Source organism: Sebastes umbrosus, chromosome 13, assembly GCF_015220745.1.
Source record: "Sebastes umbrosus isolate fSebUmb1 chromosome 13, fSebUmb1.pri, whole genome shotgun sequence".
NCBI classification, from domain to species: Eukaryota; Metazoa; Chordata; class Actinopteri; order Perciformes; family Sebastidae; genus Sebastes; species Sebastes umbrosus.
This window is the reverse complement of record NC_051281.1, coordinates 31,642,041-31,660,989: the sequence shown is the minus strand read 5'-3', so window position 1 is coordinate 31,660,989 and position 18,949 is coordinate 31,642,041. Positions and strand designations below refer to the sequence as shown.

General features: G+C 40.9%; 1 protein-coding gene across 5 annotated transcripts in view; it reads right to left on the bottom strand.

Moving 5' to 3' along the window:
• The window catches only part of col18a1a (collagen type XVIII alpha 1 chain a), a 114,749-nt gene that overhangs the window by 57,654 nt on the left and 38,146 nt on the right, over window positions 1–18,949 (bottom strand). For 4 of the 5 annotated variants that reach the window (XM_037790029.1, XM_037790031.1, XM_037790030.1 and 1 more), the window contains exon 1: window positions 4,156–4,627. The exons of the other annotated variant lie outside the window; for it this stretch is intronic. In XM_037790029.1, the coding sequence (XP_037645957.1) occupies window positions 4,156–4,495 (340 nt within the window). In that variant the 5' untranslated portion in view covers window positions 4,496–4,627. Of the gene's footprint in view, window positions 1–4,155; window positions 4,628–18,949 lie in introns of those variants that run through there. 5 annotated transcript variants of the gene reach the window in all.

Here is an 18,949-nt window from a genome sequence, read left to right as displayed (position 1 = left end):
TTTTATCTATCCAAGAATGATTTAGAGTGACTGAAAGCACACCAGTGATACCTTGAGGCTTCTCTAACAGGTGATACCCATCACGCACGTCTTAGTGGTGAACCAGCTTCCTGAGAGCCTTTAAAAGCTGTGCTTGGGTTGTAAAGATGGCAACAAGATCATACTTTTTAACTTGCGTTTGGTTGCAAATAGCAATGTCAGGGCTGCTGTGTGTAAAAGCCACGACATACATCTTGATCTTATTCTCAGCTTTCACATAATATATGAAGCAGATAGAAACTCCTTACACCTTGCTTAACACTTCAAACACTTTTTGTAAAAAATTGAAAAAACATATTCAGGTAGTGGCAGAAATGCTATCACTACACTTTTGTGGCATTTACAAGAAGACAACTTATAAACCCTAACCCTAGCTTTAACCATGGTTTAAAAAACCACACCACCACCTTGCAACACATAGAAAGTTCAAACAATTCAGACAAATGCAGATCTATTTGGGCCCAGATGCATCACTTAGTCCTGGAACCAGAGACTTCTTGTCCACTCATGTCTGTCAATGAAGCAAGCTGTCAGAAAGATAGTGAAGCTGTAAAAAGACACAGTATTGAACTCCCAGTGATATGAAGTGAGTGGAGGGCAGGACAGTAGCACAGTAAAAGGAATTGGACTTTAAAGACGTTCATAATTTGAGGCTTGCTTACAGAAACAGATTTCTCATATCAGCTTGTTTGATACAGAACTAAGAATATATTGTAGGATAAATCTGCATTCACTAGTAGCATTGAACATCGGAGTCGTTTTCTCCATCATTGTTTTAGTTACCAGGGGCACACATTGAACTTGTTAGTCCTGAAGAAAATATTCAAACGCACACTGGTCCTATTAATGTTTAGGATTATATCATCAACCGTTTCAACCATAAACTACCCTATAACTACCAATTTGCTGGAATTTATAGAACCTGAATGAAAGTTATATAATCCCTCAGCTCTAACACTGCTTGGATAGAGATATTTCAAACAACAAATTGTGTACATGTCATATTCATTAGAATTTCAATGCATTTGCCTGTTAAAATATTTTACCTGAGTAAAGCAACTTTCCAGCTGTGATAAATACTTTTGCCAAGCACTTTTGCAAAAATTGACATCCCACTGAAAACCACTGATGCAAGCATGACTGCTTCCCATGCATGACAACCTAATCTGTCCATTGCTGGACAGACAAGTGCACATCCTGCTGCCTGCATGTCACTCGCTGTCATAAGATACATGTAATTCTACATGCCAAATGATCTACGGTGTTTCATGCACAAGTTGTTTACAGAAGAAAGGCCTCTGTCTTGCAACTTCAGATGTTTTAATGATACAAATTGTGCCTAGGAGAGAAAAATATTATTTGACTAGTACTATAACTAATTATTTAGGAATTATGTAGTTCAATTTGAAAACAGAGGTTCTTTCAAATCACATGTTACTTCTTGTTGCATGCATGCTTGAGGCTTGGTTAACACTACAGACTGTATGTCTGTTGATATTATGATTGTATTTCAGGATAGGATATATATAATTTACAAAATCACTAATGTCCGTCTGAGCAAAATATCACCCTTTGAATTAATAACTTACAGGAAATACATATCAGTTGGTTTGGTAATGAACCATAAGCCCATTGTACTGTGGGTGTGCATGTGAGTGTGTGTATGTGTGTTATAATGACCTTTAAGTAGTAAGTCACATGCGATCCAAAGGACAAAGGGAACACATACATGCAACACTGTCAGGAGTAAGGAGTGCTGGCACCATGATTGTTAGGCTGTAGCCAGAACTGTTTTAACCTTTTAACAACAGGACTAACAAACTTGAAGCATGCTTTTTTTTATTCTGAATTATTTTGCTGTGCATGGGAATCGAGATATTGTTAATGTCTTTGACTGTGCTGACAGGGATAAATGTCAGTTTTTGAAGTGGGTATCGGGCGGGTATCGGGTAGTGGGTAGTGGGAGGAAACACCAGACAAACTGGGGAGTAGGGATACTGAAAACTGGTTCAAAATGAATCCCAAAACTAGGATTCATTTGAACCAGTGATTTACCTTTCTGGTTACTAACTGATAAGCACTGATACCCATCATCCTCCTCGTCTGGTAGAGTGTGGCACTCTATAGGGAGGCGTCCCTCATCCAGGTGTGTCCAGCAACTGTCCCGCAAGACTTCGCAGAAACTTCGGCAAGGCAACACCGGCAGCGGGACCGGAGAGTCACACTTTGGTAACAAGAGAAGGCAGAAAAACCACTCCAAACTATGGTGGCAAGGCAACTTCAACAGCCATGCCCATTCGTTTAGGAGTGCCTGGACTTCCTCCACACTGCTCTGGTTGAGGTAATTGGGCACAACAAACCTTTCCCCAAACATGGAGGAGCAGAAAGGGAGAACAGTATCTAGCAGCAAGCATTGTGGGGATTCTACGCCTAGTACTGATTTAGCTACTTCTGTGTGGTTTTCAGCTGGTGCCCATCTACCTACAGCTGTCGGGCTAGTTGCTGATGCTTGACTGGATACTGGAGTTTGGCCAGCTATGGGTGCTAAGGTAGTGTCTGGTCTCTTGCTAGCTGTTTGTGGTTGGGTAATTAACATTTTTGGGGTATTAGTTGGTGTTTGGCTTTCAGCTGGTGCCCACCTACCTACAGCTGTCAGGCTAGTTGCTGATGCTTGACTGGATACTTGAGATTGGCCAGCTATGGGTGCTAAGGTAGTTTCTGGTCTCTTGCTAGCTTTTTGTGGTTGGGTAATTAACATCTTTGGGGTATTAGTTGGTGTTTGGCTTTCAGCTGGTGCCGACCTACCTACAGCTGTCGAGCCAATTAAGGTTGCTTGACTAGGTTCTCCACTTTCTGATGTAGCATCTACGATGAGACCAATTTGGCTGGTCATCAATTTCTGGCCAGTTGCTGATGCTTGACTGGGTACTTGAGATTGGGCAGCTATAGGCATTAAGGTAGTGTATGGTCTCTTGCTAGAGGTTTGTGATTGGGTAATTAACATTTTTGGGGTATTAGTTGGTGTTTGGCTTTCAGCTGGTGCCAACCTACCTACAGCTGTCGGGCTAGTTGCTGATGCTTGACTGGATACTTGTGATTGGCCAGCTATGGGTGCTAAGGTAGTGTCTGGTCTCTTGCTAGCTGTTTGTGGTTGGGTAATTAACATTTTTGGGGTATTAGTTGGTGTTTGGCTTTCAGCTGGTGCCGACCTACCTACAGCTGTCGAGCCAATTAAGGTTGCTTGACTAGGTTCTCCACTTTCTGATGTAGCATCTACGATGAGACCAATTTGGCTAGTCATCAATTTCTGGCCAGTTGCTGATGCTTGACTGGGTACTTGAGATTGGGCAGCTATAGGCATTAAGGTAGTGTCTGGTCTCTTGCTAGAGGTTTGTGATTGGGTAATTAACATTTTCGGGGTACTAGTTGAAGAAAGTGCCTGGCTAGCAAATGAAGCTTGTGTAGTCTGTAACACTTGATTGGATAAAGCTTCCTGGTTAGCTGTTAATTCACCAGCTGGTAACTGAGTAATGTCCACTAGTTGGTTGTCTTTAGGTACCTGGGTAGTCTCTACAGAGTTGTTGTCTATAGTTGGGGTTAGTAAACCTCCTGGGGTAGAGTAAACATGAGAATGCTTGGTGAAATTAAAGTCATTAGCATTCCAACTAGAGCTACTGTTAAGGTTTGTATTTCCTCTAGTGTTATTGGGGGTTTCAACAGAAAGATTTTTCTCTGATTCTTTGCTACTGAGATTATGGCCCTCATCTGTGTTGTTATGAATTACCCAGGCACTCTTTTGAAACTTCAGTTTCTTCTCATTTGTTTGGGACACTACACTGTCTCCACTATCTAACTCCCTATGATCTGTGGGCATTACTACTCCTTGCTGGTTTCCCTCAGAAAACCCCTGTATTTCAAAGCCAGATCCCCAGCTAGTTTCAGATCCTGTTGCAAATCCATATTCAGACTCAAATCCAGAGCCAGACCAAAGACCTGACCCAGTGTCTGATGCCAATTCAGACTCAAGCCCAGATCCAAGTCCTGAAACATCTCCTGTAAACCTTAAATGATCAGATCCTCCAGAACCCATACCCTTTAGAGAAGATGTGCCATTACCAGGTTTACGTATGCGTGCCGAAATCCCTGCCGTTCCCTTTTCTGATGCACGTTCATTCTCCGGTTGTGTTGTAGGTATTAGAGTGGTCAGTCGAAGTCCCTCAGTGGTTTCGTCCCAAGTCTGTGCAACCTTTTGGATCCCATGTCCTTCATCAATGATCTCGGCTCCAACGCTTACAATATTCTCTGATGGTGGTTCTCCACTACCTGCTGGACTGCCAGACCCCTCATGGTCCACTGTTGGGGGCAAAGTTGTAGTACCGGTCCAGGCCCAGAACCAAGCATCAGAGTAGACCACCCACAGGGTCAACAAAAACAAAACTCCAAACTGGGTCCTCATCTTAGGTATAATATCAAGTCTTGACCACGTCCACCAGCTTGATCAGGCTCCCAGAGTGAACTGTGACATGTCCACACTGCCACTACACTCCTCACACACACTTCCCAGCTCTGTCTCCACACACACTCCAGTAGGCAGAGAGCAAAAGTGAAGAGGAGTGCCCCATTCAAAAGAATAAAGGGGGAGAGCAGGAGGAGGTGTGCTCCGTATTGGCTGCTCAGGCAATATTTCCTCTCCTAACTCCTCCTTCCTCCTCCTTCTCCTTTTGTCACAGCAGTGAAAAGCGATCTCTCCTGCTGACTGATACCTTAGAATTACGGCAGCGTTGCCTTTCAGTGTACAATACTGATGCTTTCAGTGTTTTACAGAGAAGGGCAATTTGTTCCCCTTGACTTGTTCTCTTTGTTAAAACATGATAATGGGAAAACTACAGATCTAGCTTTAAATAAACTGCAAACTGTGTGAAACTACATAGGGAGCAAAAGTTGTGCTCATGTGATTTGCTGATTTCAGCAAAAAGAACTGAATGCTATTTTGTGTTGAAGGTTTGAAATGTAAGGAGATGTGCTGATTTACCTCCAATGGACATTCCACTGCAATAATGCAACCATTTATTGAGCAATGTTGCTGTTGTGGGTTAACATGTTACATATCTAACAACAATATCATATTACAGCAATTGTAATATTTTATGGGATTATGGTAAAAGATATCTAAGCATCACAATTAAAAAACACTAAATGTAAATATGTTTTACAATTTCTATTTACATTTTCAAATTAAAGGCATCACTTCATGTACATTTGTCAGCTTATTTTCTTCAACTCGTCCCTGCCTGCATTGCCTCGGCTCTACATGGTGCCATTTATTGTCCATTTGTTAAGAGCCCTGTTTTCAGTGCTCTGTGGTTACACAGTAATCTGGGCCTCACGTTCTTGTCCAGACTGGCTTCTCATACGGCCTATGTGATCAGTTGACAGAGACCCTCAACATCTGCTAATGGGAGATTAGTGATAAAAGGAACAGGAGGTTTGTGCAAGTGTCTCTCTAATAGTACCGGGGTTTAAAATAAAGGCAGGTATTTCGTGCAGGTAACCTCAGTTGCTGATATAAAGGAACTTGGGTCATTTGCGCACAGCATGCATCCGTCCCTATAAAAGGTTCCAGAGGCTTATGTTGAGATGCATAAATGTCTTGACACAAGCTTGACAACTTTATTCTGTAGCTCTCCGTCATGACCTTGGGTCACTGATGATCCAACAGACCCCTGTCTGCAAGATTATGTTTGGTCTAGCAAAGGGACAGAGGGGAAGGTGAACAGCTAAGACATTGAAAAGTTTATGGTTTACAGTCTAAGACAGGGGTGCACACACTTTTTCAGCATGCGAGCTACTTATAAAATGACCAAGTCAAAATGATCTACCTACTATAAAAATGCAAAACATATATTTATTTATAAATATATTTAGTATTCTTTATATGTACAATATATGTTGGTGTACCTTGCATAACTGCATGAACCCATATTGTACAATATAACTCTGTACATTTTTTGTCATTACCTTACTCTGATGACTTGCACTGAATGGAATCAGCCAGGGATGCATAGTCCGGACAGTAGCTGCTGATAGCCAGCCTCAAGCACACTTCCAAATGATCATCAGTCAAGGTGGAACGGTATTTGGACTTAATAATCTTCATGTGGGAAAAGGCTGACTCGCATAAATAAGTGGAGCCGAATAATGCAGTCAAGGAGGTAGCACATTTCCTCATGTGGAGGTACTTTTCCTCTGTGAGTAAGTTCCAGAACTGTCCATGAGCCCTGGACTTAAGCTGAATGTCAGCTTGTAGTGTCAAAATCTCATCCTCCACTCCAGATGAGTTCAGGTGAAACAGTGTTGCAATTTGTTGGCTGACGTCTATTTAAAAAAAAAAAAAAAAAATTTTTTTTTTTTTTTTTAATGCCATGCGATCTACCCACACTACCTTTGCGATCGACCGGTAGATCGCGATCGACGTATTGGGCACCCCTGGTCTAAGACCTGCTCTATATACATATAAAGCGTCTCGAGATAACTTCTGTTATGATTTGACGCTATATAAAAGTAAATTGAATTGAATTGAATTGAATTGAATTGAATTGAAAAGTAAGACGGAAAATATTCAATATACAGTACTTGCAAAATGAAAAACCTGAAAATGAATGCAATACAGCCTTCATCAACATTTCATGTATACAGCTAATAAAAACTTAAATAACACAGTATAACTAGTAGCTCACATATTTATCACAAGGCCAGGATTTTTTTTTCACTTTTGCCCTGATGACAATTTCACTGAAAGAAACATATTGTGTGGAGTCATATGAAAAGCAGGTTCCTTTGGGGCGAACAAGATTAAGGGACTTGTGATTGTCTTGAGCTCTGAGTTTTATTTACAAGAACATTTGTTCCTTCAAGGAACAAAAAATAAAAAGGTTTATTCGCCACCACTAAAATCATTTATAAAGAATACCACTTCAAGAATGGAATATCTACATCTTTCTATCCTCAGTCCAGTGGCAGCATTCTGAGAGGCTAGTTGTAGCATGATTATAGTAAATGTAGATTAGTTGCCCCTCTAGGCAAGAAGGAGTTAACACTCTTAACCAAGCAAGTGTTCACTCTAAAACTGTCCAAAATAGACAATTTAATTACAGAAGTTGTTAGAGGAAAATAAAATAAAGAATGACAACTTTCTGTGAGAAACTCGTTTTCAACGTGACTTTCAAGGAATGCTATGCAAGAAAGGGAGGGACCATCACCAAATGTTTCAGGAAACATTAAAAGTGGACTGCTGGTATGTTCTCAGCCACAAGCAAATATGTCTCAGTGATCAAAGTCATCTTTAGTCAGTCTGTAAACCAAAATCAACACAATGTTTATGGTAGGGACTCGGCTAATAAACCCTAGGGTAATAGACTCTGTCTTGTGATAGGTAATGATAGCCCTCCAATGGACTCTGTGATTTATTGTATTATGGTATAGGTCAGGATTTCAGAACAAAAACAAAATAGACACTTTCTTCAGCAAGAATGTTCACAGGGTCATTCAAACTAGATCAATGTAACTTAATGACAGCAGATGTGCTTTGATTGTTCTACACTTTCCATCTCCTGTGGGGAGTCCCACTAGCATGAGTTGCCCTTTTATCATGTACCTTTACATTTTTTTAACTACACAAGATGCCAAATCCTAAAGACTCACAGAATCCAGACAGAAAGAAGAAATTGTTGAAAAGAGAATGAATCAGTGTTATTATTCCAAAGATGACAATGAATTAGACTGAAGATGTTTTTGTATGAGTGAAAGATTTGACACAGTTTGGAAATGTTCATACACACTTTAAAAGTGGGAAACTTGCCAAAAGACTTGGGTGGCCAAGCATATACTCCGTCACCTTAGAACTAGGAAACGGTCTGCTAACTTATGGAAAAACCCTACAAGGAAAAGACAAAATTGCACTTAATGAAGGTAGTAATTTTGGTGCTTTTAGAGTGACAGCTTTTTCAGCACATGTAATCTGCAGATATCATAACATACCTTGAACTTTGTCAAAAGTCCCTCTTTTCAACATCCCTTTAATGTCTACTGCTGCCGGTATACAGTACAGGCTGCAAGATGTCAATGACAACACAGCTAGAAGATTTCCGGTGTGGCATTTGTAATTGGAGCAGGTAATTACAGTAAGAATGGTTGAAAAAATGCACTGTGCTGTACATCGAAGAAAGAAGGGTGACATCCACTGTACTTTGCTGATGATACATCTTTTTCTGGTTAAATCACACTCAACAGGTCAGATAGTAGCCCTTTTAAAACGTAATGTTTCAGAAAGTGAAAAATAAAACTTGGTGGGACTAACAGTTGATGAAATGAAGTGTCATGACTATGTTCAAAAAAGCATTTGTAAAAGTGTGGTTGATATTTGTAACCAATGTACACCCATGGCTAAGATAAGATCTCATATGATTAGTAATAGAACATCATCTTCCTTGACAACAGTATAAGTGGAGTGGTTCCTACTCTGGATACTGCTGTGCACTCTATTAGCATGTCTCTTACAAGAGTTTGAGAACTTCCCTTTAACACCGTTCACATGCTGGTCACTGAAGCCTGCTGACAGAGGACCATAATCTCAGCAGGGATCTCTAGTAATCTAAAGGGTCACTTCACCCAAATTACAAAAAGAAATCAATGTTTCATTGCTTTTGGCACCACTAATGGAATTCCATTCACCTCCATTGTATTTGGGTGGTGGCAGAAATCTTAGCAACAGATAAAACCAATAATGAAACCAGAACTATCTGCACGGCTCAATACCAAGAGATGTTTTTAATGATGTTGGTGAGGTGACCCCACCTGTCTGCAACTGGAGACATAAGTATCACGTGTTACACAGGAGTACATTTACATTTTGTCTAACATGTTCAATGTTTACAAGAAGAGCTAGAAAAACAGGTTCATTACAAATTCATCTCATTATTATTCTTAAAACAATGTAATAAATCTTTGGCTATGGAGTCAGTTAAAGGGGTATCAGACTCTAAAAATATAAACTTACTATTTTATTTTCAAGTCTATTCGGACTGCTTTTATTAGATGTTATATTGTTCTAGATATTAGTGTTGTCAAAAATATCAAAGCATCAATACTAGGACTGGGACGATTCACCCATCTCCCGATTCAATACTGTCACAATATTTGGGTGCCAATTCGATATGTATTGCGATTCTACAAGTATTGCAATTTGATATTACGATTTATTGCAATTTTTGTTAATTTTTTTACCACTATACCATGGGGAAAAATTGAATTATACACTTCTAGGGACTTTTACTTTGGAAAATATCTAAATTAAAACAGTAAAAATGTTAGATGTTCAGCATGTATGTAGTCAGAGATGACCTGAAGTCAAATATATCAGTCATTGTCAGACATTATTTATTACATTTACATACATTTTTTACTTTATCGCTTCTATTCTGTTGTATCTGCCGGTTTCTGCTCACTGCGGCCGGCTACTGTTTGTTTTGGTTTACGGATACGGAACGGATATGACATCACGTTACTCAGAGTACCACAATAAAAGTGGTAACTTCCTCAAATGAAACAAACATATTTTCTGATTCTGGCATTAAAAAATCTTTTTCAAAATCGTAAAAAAAACAAAAAAGAAGTTGATACTTAGGTGAATCGACACCCTTAATCAATTCACAGCGATACTGAATATTTGAAACGGTTACACTACTCATTTTCCACAGTATGGAAACGCAGGCACCGCGTTAGAAACTCCAGTATCGTGACAACATTAGTAGATATTGCAGAGTGGTATCTCTTATAAATGCCTTTAATGTCTGTGACCTGTGAAATCCTGAGATGTTTGAGCAGGGGATGAACTGAAATTCCAGGCCTCCCCAGTGTCTGTCCTCACAATACACAGACAAAAGCGTGAAACCTAAGAGCAGGAATGAGTCTGAGAGCTGAGACCATCAATGGGAGGATGAATGATCGACTAATTACAACACCAACACAACCTGCTGAACATGATCCACGAGGGGGCCAAAGGCGTCCAATTATCCGTCACTGCACAACAGTATTTTATGCCAAACTGTCATTCACATCTTGAATTTCATACGCAGAGTGCCAATTTCATCAGTGCTAAATATAGCTTCTGTGAATAATTAAAGAATGCGGGGGCATATGTGTGGAACACAATCTCCTACACAACTGGCACTGGAAAGAGAGAGAGTATACGTTTCAATTGCGGTTTACAATAAACCTTTTCTATTAACCTTCATGTTAACTTAACACTTCAACTGTCACTTCTTAAAACAGCCGATATATGAGCTTCAGAGTTTTGCACATTTATCATTCAAAAGCTTTACAGGCGTTAAGGGAAACACTGCAGGTCCTTTTGAGCTGACGTGTGACTGCTGTACGAGCAGTAATGAAACTAGATGCATGTTACAACACAGAAACGTAAGGGTCTATTCTCTGTAGCCCTTGGAGCAGCTAAAGAGCCTTTTGGCAGCCCTCCCTGCACCTTCACTGATGTTATTTCAGCAAGTGGGGGTCGCTGACCTCTCGCTGTGAGTCATAGCGTGGTCACCGTCTCAGTGGTTACACAGGCATTACGCTCCGAGGCACTCGGAGCAGGGAGTTTTAAATGACACACACAAATTAGGATGTCCACAGACACTCATGAACGAGTCAGCGCACATATGGTTGAAATGCATGTGCACACACACACACACACACAAACAAACTTGGGCTGCAGTCGCACAGCATGTCACAGCTGAGCAGCAGTGTAAACAGTGAGACACAAACAGACACAAACTATAGTGAACATATGGCTGAAAGACACACACACACACGCATGCACGCACGCACACACGCACGCATGCACACACACACACACACACACACACACACACACACACACAGGACACCCCTGCCTGAGCTGCAGCCATGCAGCTGGTCACAGCTGAGCAGCAGAGTAAACATATCTCAATTTGAGTCAACCGCAGAAATAAAAACTCATGAGGAAATGCCTGTAATACCAACATCTGATAATGTTCAACACTGTGCATCCTCTCACTCTACACGCTGCATTTTCCATCTTCGAGCAACAGGTAGCAACAGAGCGGTGAATCACCGTACAGTAAAGGGACTATTCAATGGCTTTAGAGCTACATTTGAAGCCTGCTGTGAATCATTCACCTATCGTATCCCCTCTTTTAAAGGCACAATTAGCAATGAGTGGTCATGTACCTTCGTTGTTCCAGTCACATGGGAATTAGTGTAATATACGGTACGGCACAATACTTGGGTGCCGATTCAATATGTATTGCTATTTCTAAGTACTGTGATTCCACAAAAATTGTGATTCGATATTACGATTTATTGCATTTTCTGCAAACTTTTTTAACACTAGACAATGGGAAAAAGTTAAATCATACACTTCTAGGGACTTTTACTTTGGAAAAAATTTAAATGAATACAGTAAAAATGTCCAGTAGGTGAGAAGGTGTTTGAAACAGACCATCTGCTGTTGTGTTCTACATTTGTGAAAGGGAAACTCCAGACAATGTCCGGACTTGATTCTCCAGACATTGTCTGGATTTCATATGAGAAAACAGCTTCAGAAAATAACGTTTAAGCCCTACATATAAGCAGTAATCATGTCTGTTATCAGGATCAACTTAATTCAAATCAACAGCAGCAGATTGAGCTCTGAGAAATATACACTGCCCTTCTACACAGGACAAATGCCATGCCTGAATGAAAGTGTAATTCAAATGACATCTCCTCTCACATCTCTAAGATCTCCAACCAGTGAATGTGTGTCACTGACTGTGTGAGACAGCCAGTGAATGAGAGGTGGGGGGTTGGTTAACAGAATGGAGGTCAGAAGGTCACAGCTATCAGATTAGGAGGGAAAGGGGTCCTGTTTCCCACAAATAGAGACTTATCACAGTCCTGGAGTGGCCTGCAGGAGCAGTAAATGCCTCCCATTCAGACATGACAACTATTGTAAACCCAAACTGTTCAAGTTTCTTAAATGAATTGTCTATGGGAGAGCTGCAGATTAGCTCAAACTTTAGAAAAGTGCTAGCATTCAGACTACAACACTAGGGCAAATACACAAAGGGCTGCATTAGTATGAGCATGAAAATAAAAAATATGAATCAGGTAGTCCTGTTCAAAGCCTTAACAGAAGTAATCTGTAATGATCTGTTTGAAATCAAACTTCTCTGTATATACGTACTATAGTCCTGTAGTGTTACTAAAACCCACTGTCCATCCGGCCTATTGTTCTGCCCCCACCAGTAAATTAGGCCGTTGTTCTATTTGCTGAAGCAAAATGGAAACAATCAGCGAGCCTTGCTGAACGGATAATCATGACACCAAACCATCTGAGAAGTGAATGATTTGTGAAGGTGAATAAGCATTTTGGATTGAACACCATCAATGGAAACATTGTGGATAAAGGTAAGGCTGTATAAGACTGCCTGTCTGGAACGTTAACAATGTTCATTCTGCATTGTAGTTTAGACCATGTGGGTTGTGTTCAAATGTGTCACTCAAATGTGTTAATCCTCTTGTTTTTTTGTGTTTGGAGATCGATGTCAATTGTAATAAGTATTGATCCAAGGCTTGAATTAAAGAGTAATTAAGTGGTGTTCCCTGTTAAAAGGCAATGAATCAATGCTTTCTGTCATCCTCTATCAAGAGGCAAGAGGCAACAGGGATAGAACTTACCCCACATACAGTAAGTATCTAGCACCAACTCTAACCTAAACCTAAAAGAAAATAAGTTTGAAACCCCCCCCCCCCCCCATCTCAGTTGATTAATTGACTCATCGGTTGTCTGAGAAACTCAGTTTTACAGATCAGCCCTAGTAAGCACTGAGTTGTCAATAGAGTATAGTCCTAACATATCCCAGCAGATCCTGAATATAAGGGCAACTCTTTGTTGAAAAGTAAAAACTAGCGAATGCTTTAGAGACTGCTAGTCAAGTCAAGTCAAGTCAGTTTCATTTATATAGCCCAGTATCACACATCTGCCTGAGGGGGCTTTACAATCTATACATCATAAGACACCCTCTGTCCTTTTCTACCCTCGTTTGGATAAGGAAAAATCCCCCCCAAAAAAACCCAGGCTAGGCTGCATCTTTCAAGCGTCTCCACTGAACAATCCAGCATCCTGTAGAAAGAGACAGCCAGGCAGACAGAGCCCTGCAGGGTTCCTCACAGTCCTGCTCAGGCAAGCAGAAACAGCTCGGCTGTCACTCTGGATAAGACACATTCCATAACAACAGGAGAATATGTAGCCCGCGGGGCCTGAAAACAGTTACAGTATAGGAAAGAGGTACTGTATATGGGACAGAAGGGAGGCGCCCATGTGGTACCGTCTTTAATGCATTGAACAGATGTCATTTTCTCAGTAAACATCATCACTTATCTAGCAGGGCAGATCAAAGTTAGACTGCTGTTCTGCACATTCATTACACCCTGAACTGTATGTTCCACTTAGTTTGAAACACCATGAAATTCCCTGGTTCAATGACTGACTGGTTCCTCTGTTGACCCTTTGGCTGGAGATTTAAAGCAGCCAGCAGTGGGTTGAAATGGAGCAAATATGATTAAAAACATTTTTATTTTTTTTAAATGGTAACTATATCCTGACAGTAGTACATGAGACAGGTGAGCTGAAAAAAATCATGTGGCTCTGTGTCCTCCGGTGTCCTCCGGTGTCCTCCGGTGTCCTCCGGTGCTCCTAATGGCATCTGCAAGAATTCACAGACCGGAGGAAAACAACCAATCAGAGCCGAGCTAGAGCCTTGTCATCTCTGAGCAGCTTGAGAACTCATAAATAGGGAGTGTTTAAAAACTAGGGATGCACCAATACCACTTTTTTTCAGGCCGAGTACAAATACAAGTACTTACATTTGGGTACTCGCCGATACCGAGTACCGATACGAGTACTTCTCTGTACCAAAAGTCCATACGAGGCGGTGCACCGCGACCAGCTCTAGGTCGGCTTGGAAAGGCTCGGGGCGAAGGTGCCTCCCGGGGCCGTGGACAAAGTGTCACCGGGGCGGACTGGTCCTCAGTGCGCCTCGTTCGCGTCGTGCCCCCAGGGCGGGGCTCGGCCCACATCTGCGGCGATGTCTGCAACCCACCCGACCCGTCTTGAAACACGGCCCAGGAGTCTAACGCACGCGCGAGTCAGAGGGTGCAAGCAAAACCCCGTGGCGCAATGAAAGTGACGTGCGCGCCGGCTGAGGTTGGATCCCGGACCCGCGGGATCGGGCGCACCAGCGGGCCGTCTCGCCCACACCGTTGGGGAGGTGGAGTGTGAGCGCGTGCGATAGGACCTGAAAGATGGTGACGAGAGGTTAACCTCACGCTGCCATAAAGTGGTATCGGTGCCGTTGTATCGGAGCCGTTTTTCGAGTACGAGTACATGAGCACAGTATCGGACCCGATACCCGATACTGGCATCCCTATTCTAAACCAAAGTGGGCAATCTGGAAAATCCAGCAAAATCTGAGTTTCAGAGACTTTATTTCCTGCATTCTGGTGACTTTAAAAGAACGAAATAATGAGTGCACTGCAACAGCATTTTTATGTTAAACTTTTAATTTTATCTTTAATTCTCAGGAAAGAAAACTACGTCACGCCACGACGGCTTTTCGCTACGTCGAGCAAAGCCCCACTTTGGGCGCTGCACGCTGTCATGTGCGCTGAACGGCGAGCGCAGCTGAAACATGAGCTCAAATTGCGCTGTAATGTCGTGAGCATAGACAGCTCTCTTCTGCCAGGAAACAACATTATGCGTAGTTCTATAGTCGTCTGGGTGGAGACCGTCGAGCTTATAGACGCTATACAGCGCCAGAAACAGCTGGACATAACCAAAAGGAAAAAAACTTGTGAAAAATGACCATAAACTGGGGAAATATAGGAGAATTGTGAATCCGGGAGGAAAATCAATAGAGTTGGCAAGTATGTCTACTGCAGGTTTAATCAAACATGAAACATACTGCTACCAATGCACTAGCAATAAAGAGAAATTCTTTACAAATATATGTGAATAAACTAAAAACTCTGCCAAAATAACTCGGTTGCATTCAAATTGTATTAGGGCAGTTAAAAGGAAATTCCAGTTTCACTCAGCTTCAACATCTCTCTCAGGCAAAACGGCTACCTGGATATTACACTGATTAAAGGAATTATCTTATCAGGTTATAGCTTGGAACATGACATGGACTTAAAAAGGGCTGTGATGCAGAAAAGGACCCAGGTCCCACTCTAAAAAGGACTACTTTCTTGTACCTGTGAAGACTCCAGTAATTAGTGCACTGTGAAGTCAGAGCAGCCGGAAATGTGTGAGCTGTAATTGGCCCACGATGCCTGCGAGGTGTTATCTCAACTAATGACAGACACACAACTGATTCTTCTTCTGCCTCAAACAACACGTCACCGAGGAGACAAGCTGAAACTAAAGAGGACTTTACTCTAATAGATGTTTACATGTCATCAGAAAGACTACTTTTTATACTTTGACATTTAACATTTTATTATGGCTGCTTTATAGAAGTGTTTTGGGAGTTAACATGCACTCGATGTACTATTGCTGTCTATTAAAAGGTGTTAGGAGGTGTTTTTCTGGTAATGTTGGAAAGGAAGAGTATTCCCACTGCTCTGCAGAGCCCTGGGGATACACTTGCTGTACCACAGACTACTAAGCAGCAGAATACAGCTGAATCACAACTAACAAGTTAGAAAGATCTAGTATTTGTGCCTGGAGTTATCAGCTCACATCTCAGACTAGTGAGGTGCAGCTGTGGGGAAATAGCTCCCTCTACTGTCCACAATGTGAGCCACAACTAGACGCAGCAACGTACTGCGTTGCCTCAGTTCTCTATATATTACTATTACTGTCTATATACTATTATAAACTGATTGATCTTAAACTACATTTAAAATGCAACCACAATAGAATGAAAGCAGTTGTTAATGTTGTTTCATCCCAATACAAACAGTTTACTCTGGATGGCTGTATTGTCTCATGAAGACAAAGATGTTAACAGATATTACGTGTTCACAATCATCGGTAAGATCATCTGCTCTTTGACGTGCTGTCCCACAGCCTCGCTGCTGCAGACCGCACCAAATGACGTCCAAAAGCAAACCTTACTAGACAGGTGGCGCTCCCTTAACAAAAATACACCTGTGGAAAATCAAACACAATGTCCATAAGGCCCGTCGACAGCAAACAGCACCTCATGGCAGATAAGGCACGTGGTCGAGATGCTGCGGAAAAAACACAGAATATATCTGACAAGTGAAAGTGTGCAGTTGTACGATTGTGCTTGATTGTGTGTAGTTGTAAGGTAAGAAGGAATGACTGTATTACTCACTGTTTAATATGATGCTTACTGAACAATTAGTCAACATTTTATCGGAATCGCAATATGGCCTACTGCAATTTTCTGATTGCAGTATTTGTTAAAGGCAAAATGTGTGTCAAAATACCCTTTTAAATTAAATATCGTGGTGCTGCAGAGATGTCCTGGCCTACATATCATATTCTACAGACTTGAGGCTTCAGTAGGCCGAATGTTTTTAGCATCATTGGGCAAAAATCCCATAATAACCTTTCAGCATATTGTAATTCAAGTGTTCTGAGAGAAAACTAGACTTCTGCTCCTCCTCATGGCTCTGTTTTCAGACTTTAGAACATCTAGCCGGGGACGGGAGACTTTGACCAATCACAGGTCATTTTCCTCCGGTCTGTGAAATGTGGCAGATGCTGTTAGGAGCACTGGAGGACACCGGAGGACACTGGAGGACACCGGAGGCATGATTTTTCTCAGATCACCTGTCTCATGCACTACTGTCACAATATAGTGACTGTTTTATAAAAATTAAGTTTTTTTCATATTTGCTCATTTTTACACACTGCTGCTTTAATAAATTCTTTGTTTGGTACAGATCATCCCTGCAAAAATGACACCATAATCATTTAAGTATGTTAATCAATAAAAATGAGAATAATGATGTAAAAATTATTATTCCCTCTAATATCGCAAATCATATCGCAACTTCAGTCAAAATATCACAATTAGATATTTCTGTCAAAGTCGTGCAGCCCTGATGTCACTAAAGATAGCAATCTAATTACAAGGTGTTTATTTTCATCAGCTATACACCAAATGTGGCGGCTGAGCCTCCGGCAAACCGCTCAACACGCCTGCACTGTTGATGTCACAGCACAAAGAGAAACCACAGACATGTGTTCACAGTTATTATGTTTCCTGAGTGATGGGACTCGACGATTAAGCCCTTAAAGGTGTCGGCTCTTTGACATTTAATAGCGCATGAGATGACTTGCAAGAAGAAATATGAAGAGATTATAGAATTATCACCGCAGCCAAATTAAACCTCTTTTCCATTCAAGCAAATAACTCAAAACAGATTTCCATCTTTGTGCCAAAAATAAACGAATATGTACAGAACGTGGGTATACTTCAGAGACACGGAGAAGCATTTAACAGCACCGGTTCTGCTGGCTCACTTGTGCTGTTCACTGTTTTCATCAGCAGAGGGAGACTGAATCACTGTGAGCTTTATGATGGGGTTCAATGGGACACTGAGCTCATTACAGTCCAAAGCACGTAGGTCACAGGACTGTCACAAACGGGAACGGGAACGGGTCACAAAATTCCCGGTTGGGTTCATATCACGGTTTTGGGGTCACGGTTTTCGGTTCGGTTTGGTACATTTATGTCACAGCGAGGAGGTCATGTTCTGATTTCAACATGCTTTTCATTTATTTGGCAAAAATAAGTTAACAAATGTTTGCCTTAACAAAAGTATGGCTACATATTGAACATAAACTCTTCTTCATTGTCCACTCTTAACTGAAAGAATAGGTCTTCTACAGTAGTTAGTGCAAACAAAAAATGCAGCTTCGTTATTTTCATATAAATATGACGTAATTATAGACTAAGGCCATCAAAAGCAATTGAAGCATAAGCTCAACCAGAACTTTACTAAAAAAAAAAAAGAACAGTATAACATATGTCTCAATTTCCTGATTATCAGCTCTTAACTGAAAGATTAATTTTTCCACTCATAAAATGCAGTATTTGGAGGAATACGGTTAGATTTCTGTATAATTAATAAATATAAAACACATTACAGAAAATAATTGAAAATAAGATGATTAACAGATATAAAAGTGACACACGAGTGTGTATAGGAATTTTTGTTTCGGACTTTTCAGGTAGATGCAATATACATATATATATTTTGTTCCCTTCTTTCATTTTCAGTATATAGATTTAATGAGAATTGTAGAAACTAATGAATGTAAAGGGGGTAGGTGTAATAAGCTAAGGCTTCAGCACACACCTTGTCGGTCACTATAAACTTGCTTTGGTTTGTGGTTATTTCAAAAGTAATACCTCGTTTCATTCATTTGTACAAGTAGAAAATGACAGACACCATCTGCAATTTATTTGCACTTATCCTGAACAAACCTTGTATCTCTATATTTGTTTTTGTTAATGTTTTTATCATGTTCCTTTAGGAGTAAATTATTTTTTCAAAGGACCGCCCGGTAGGACTTTGGGTGAACTTGAAGTGAAGGGTCATCCCACTCTGACAAATCATTTACCTGCTCTCTAGACCTGCAAAGAATGGAGAGGGACTCTCCCACACCTGGAATCCAGACTCTCTGCTTGTCTAATATGGGCAGGGTTAGAGGGTCACAGGGTTGGAAATGTCACATTCAGGTTGGCTACATATTTACTACAGAATATCTGGGTCTGATGATTCAAATAACCGCATTCTAACATGAACATTTGTGGCAGAAGAAAATATATGATATGGTATTAATAGTGAT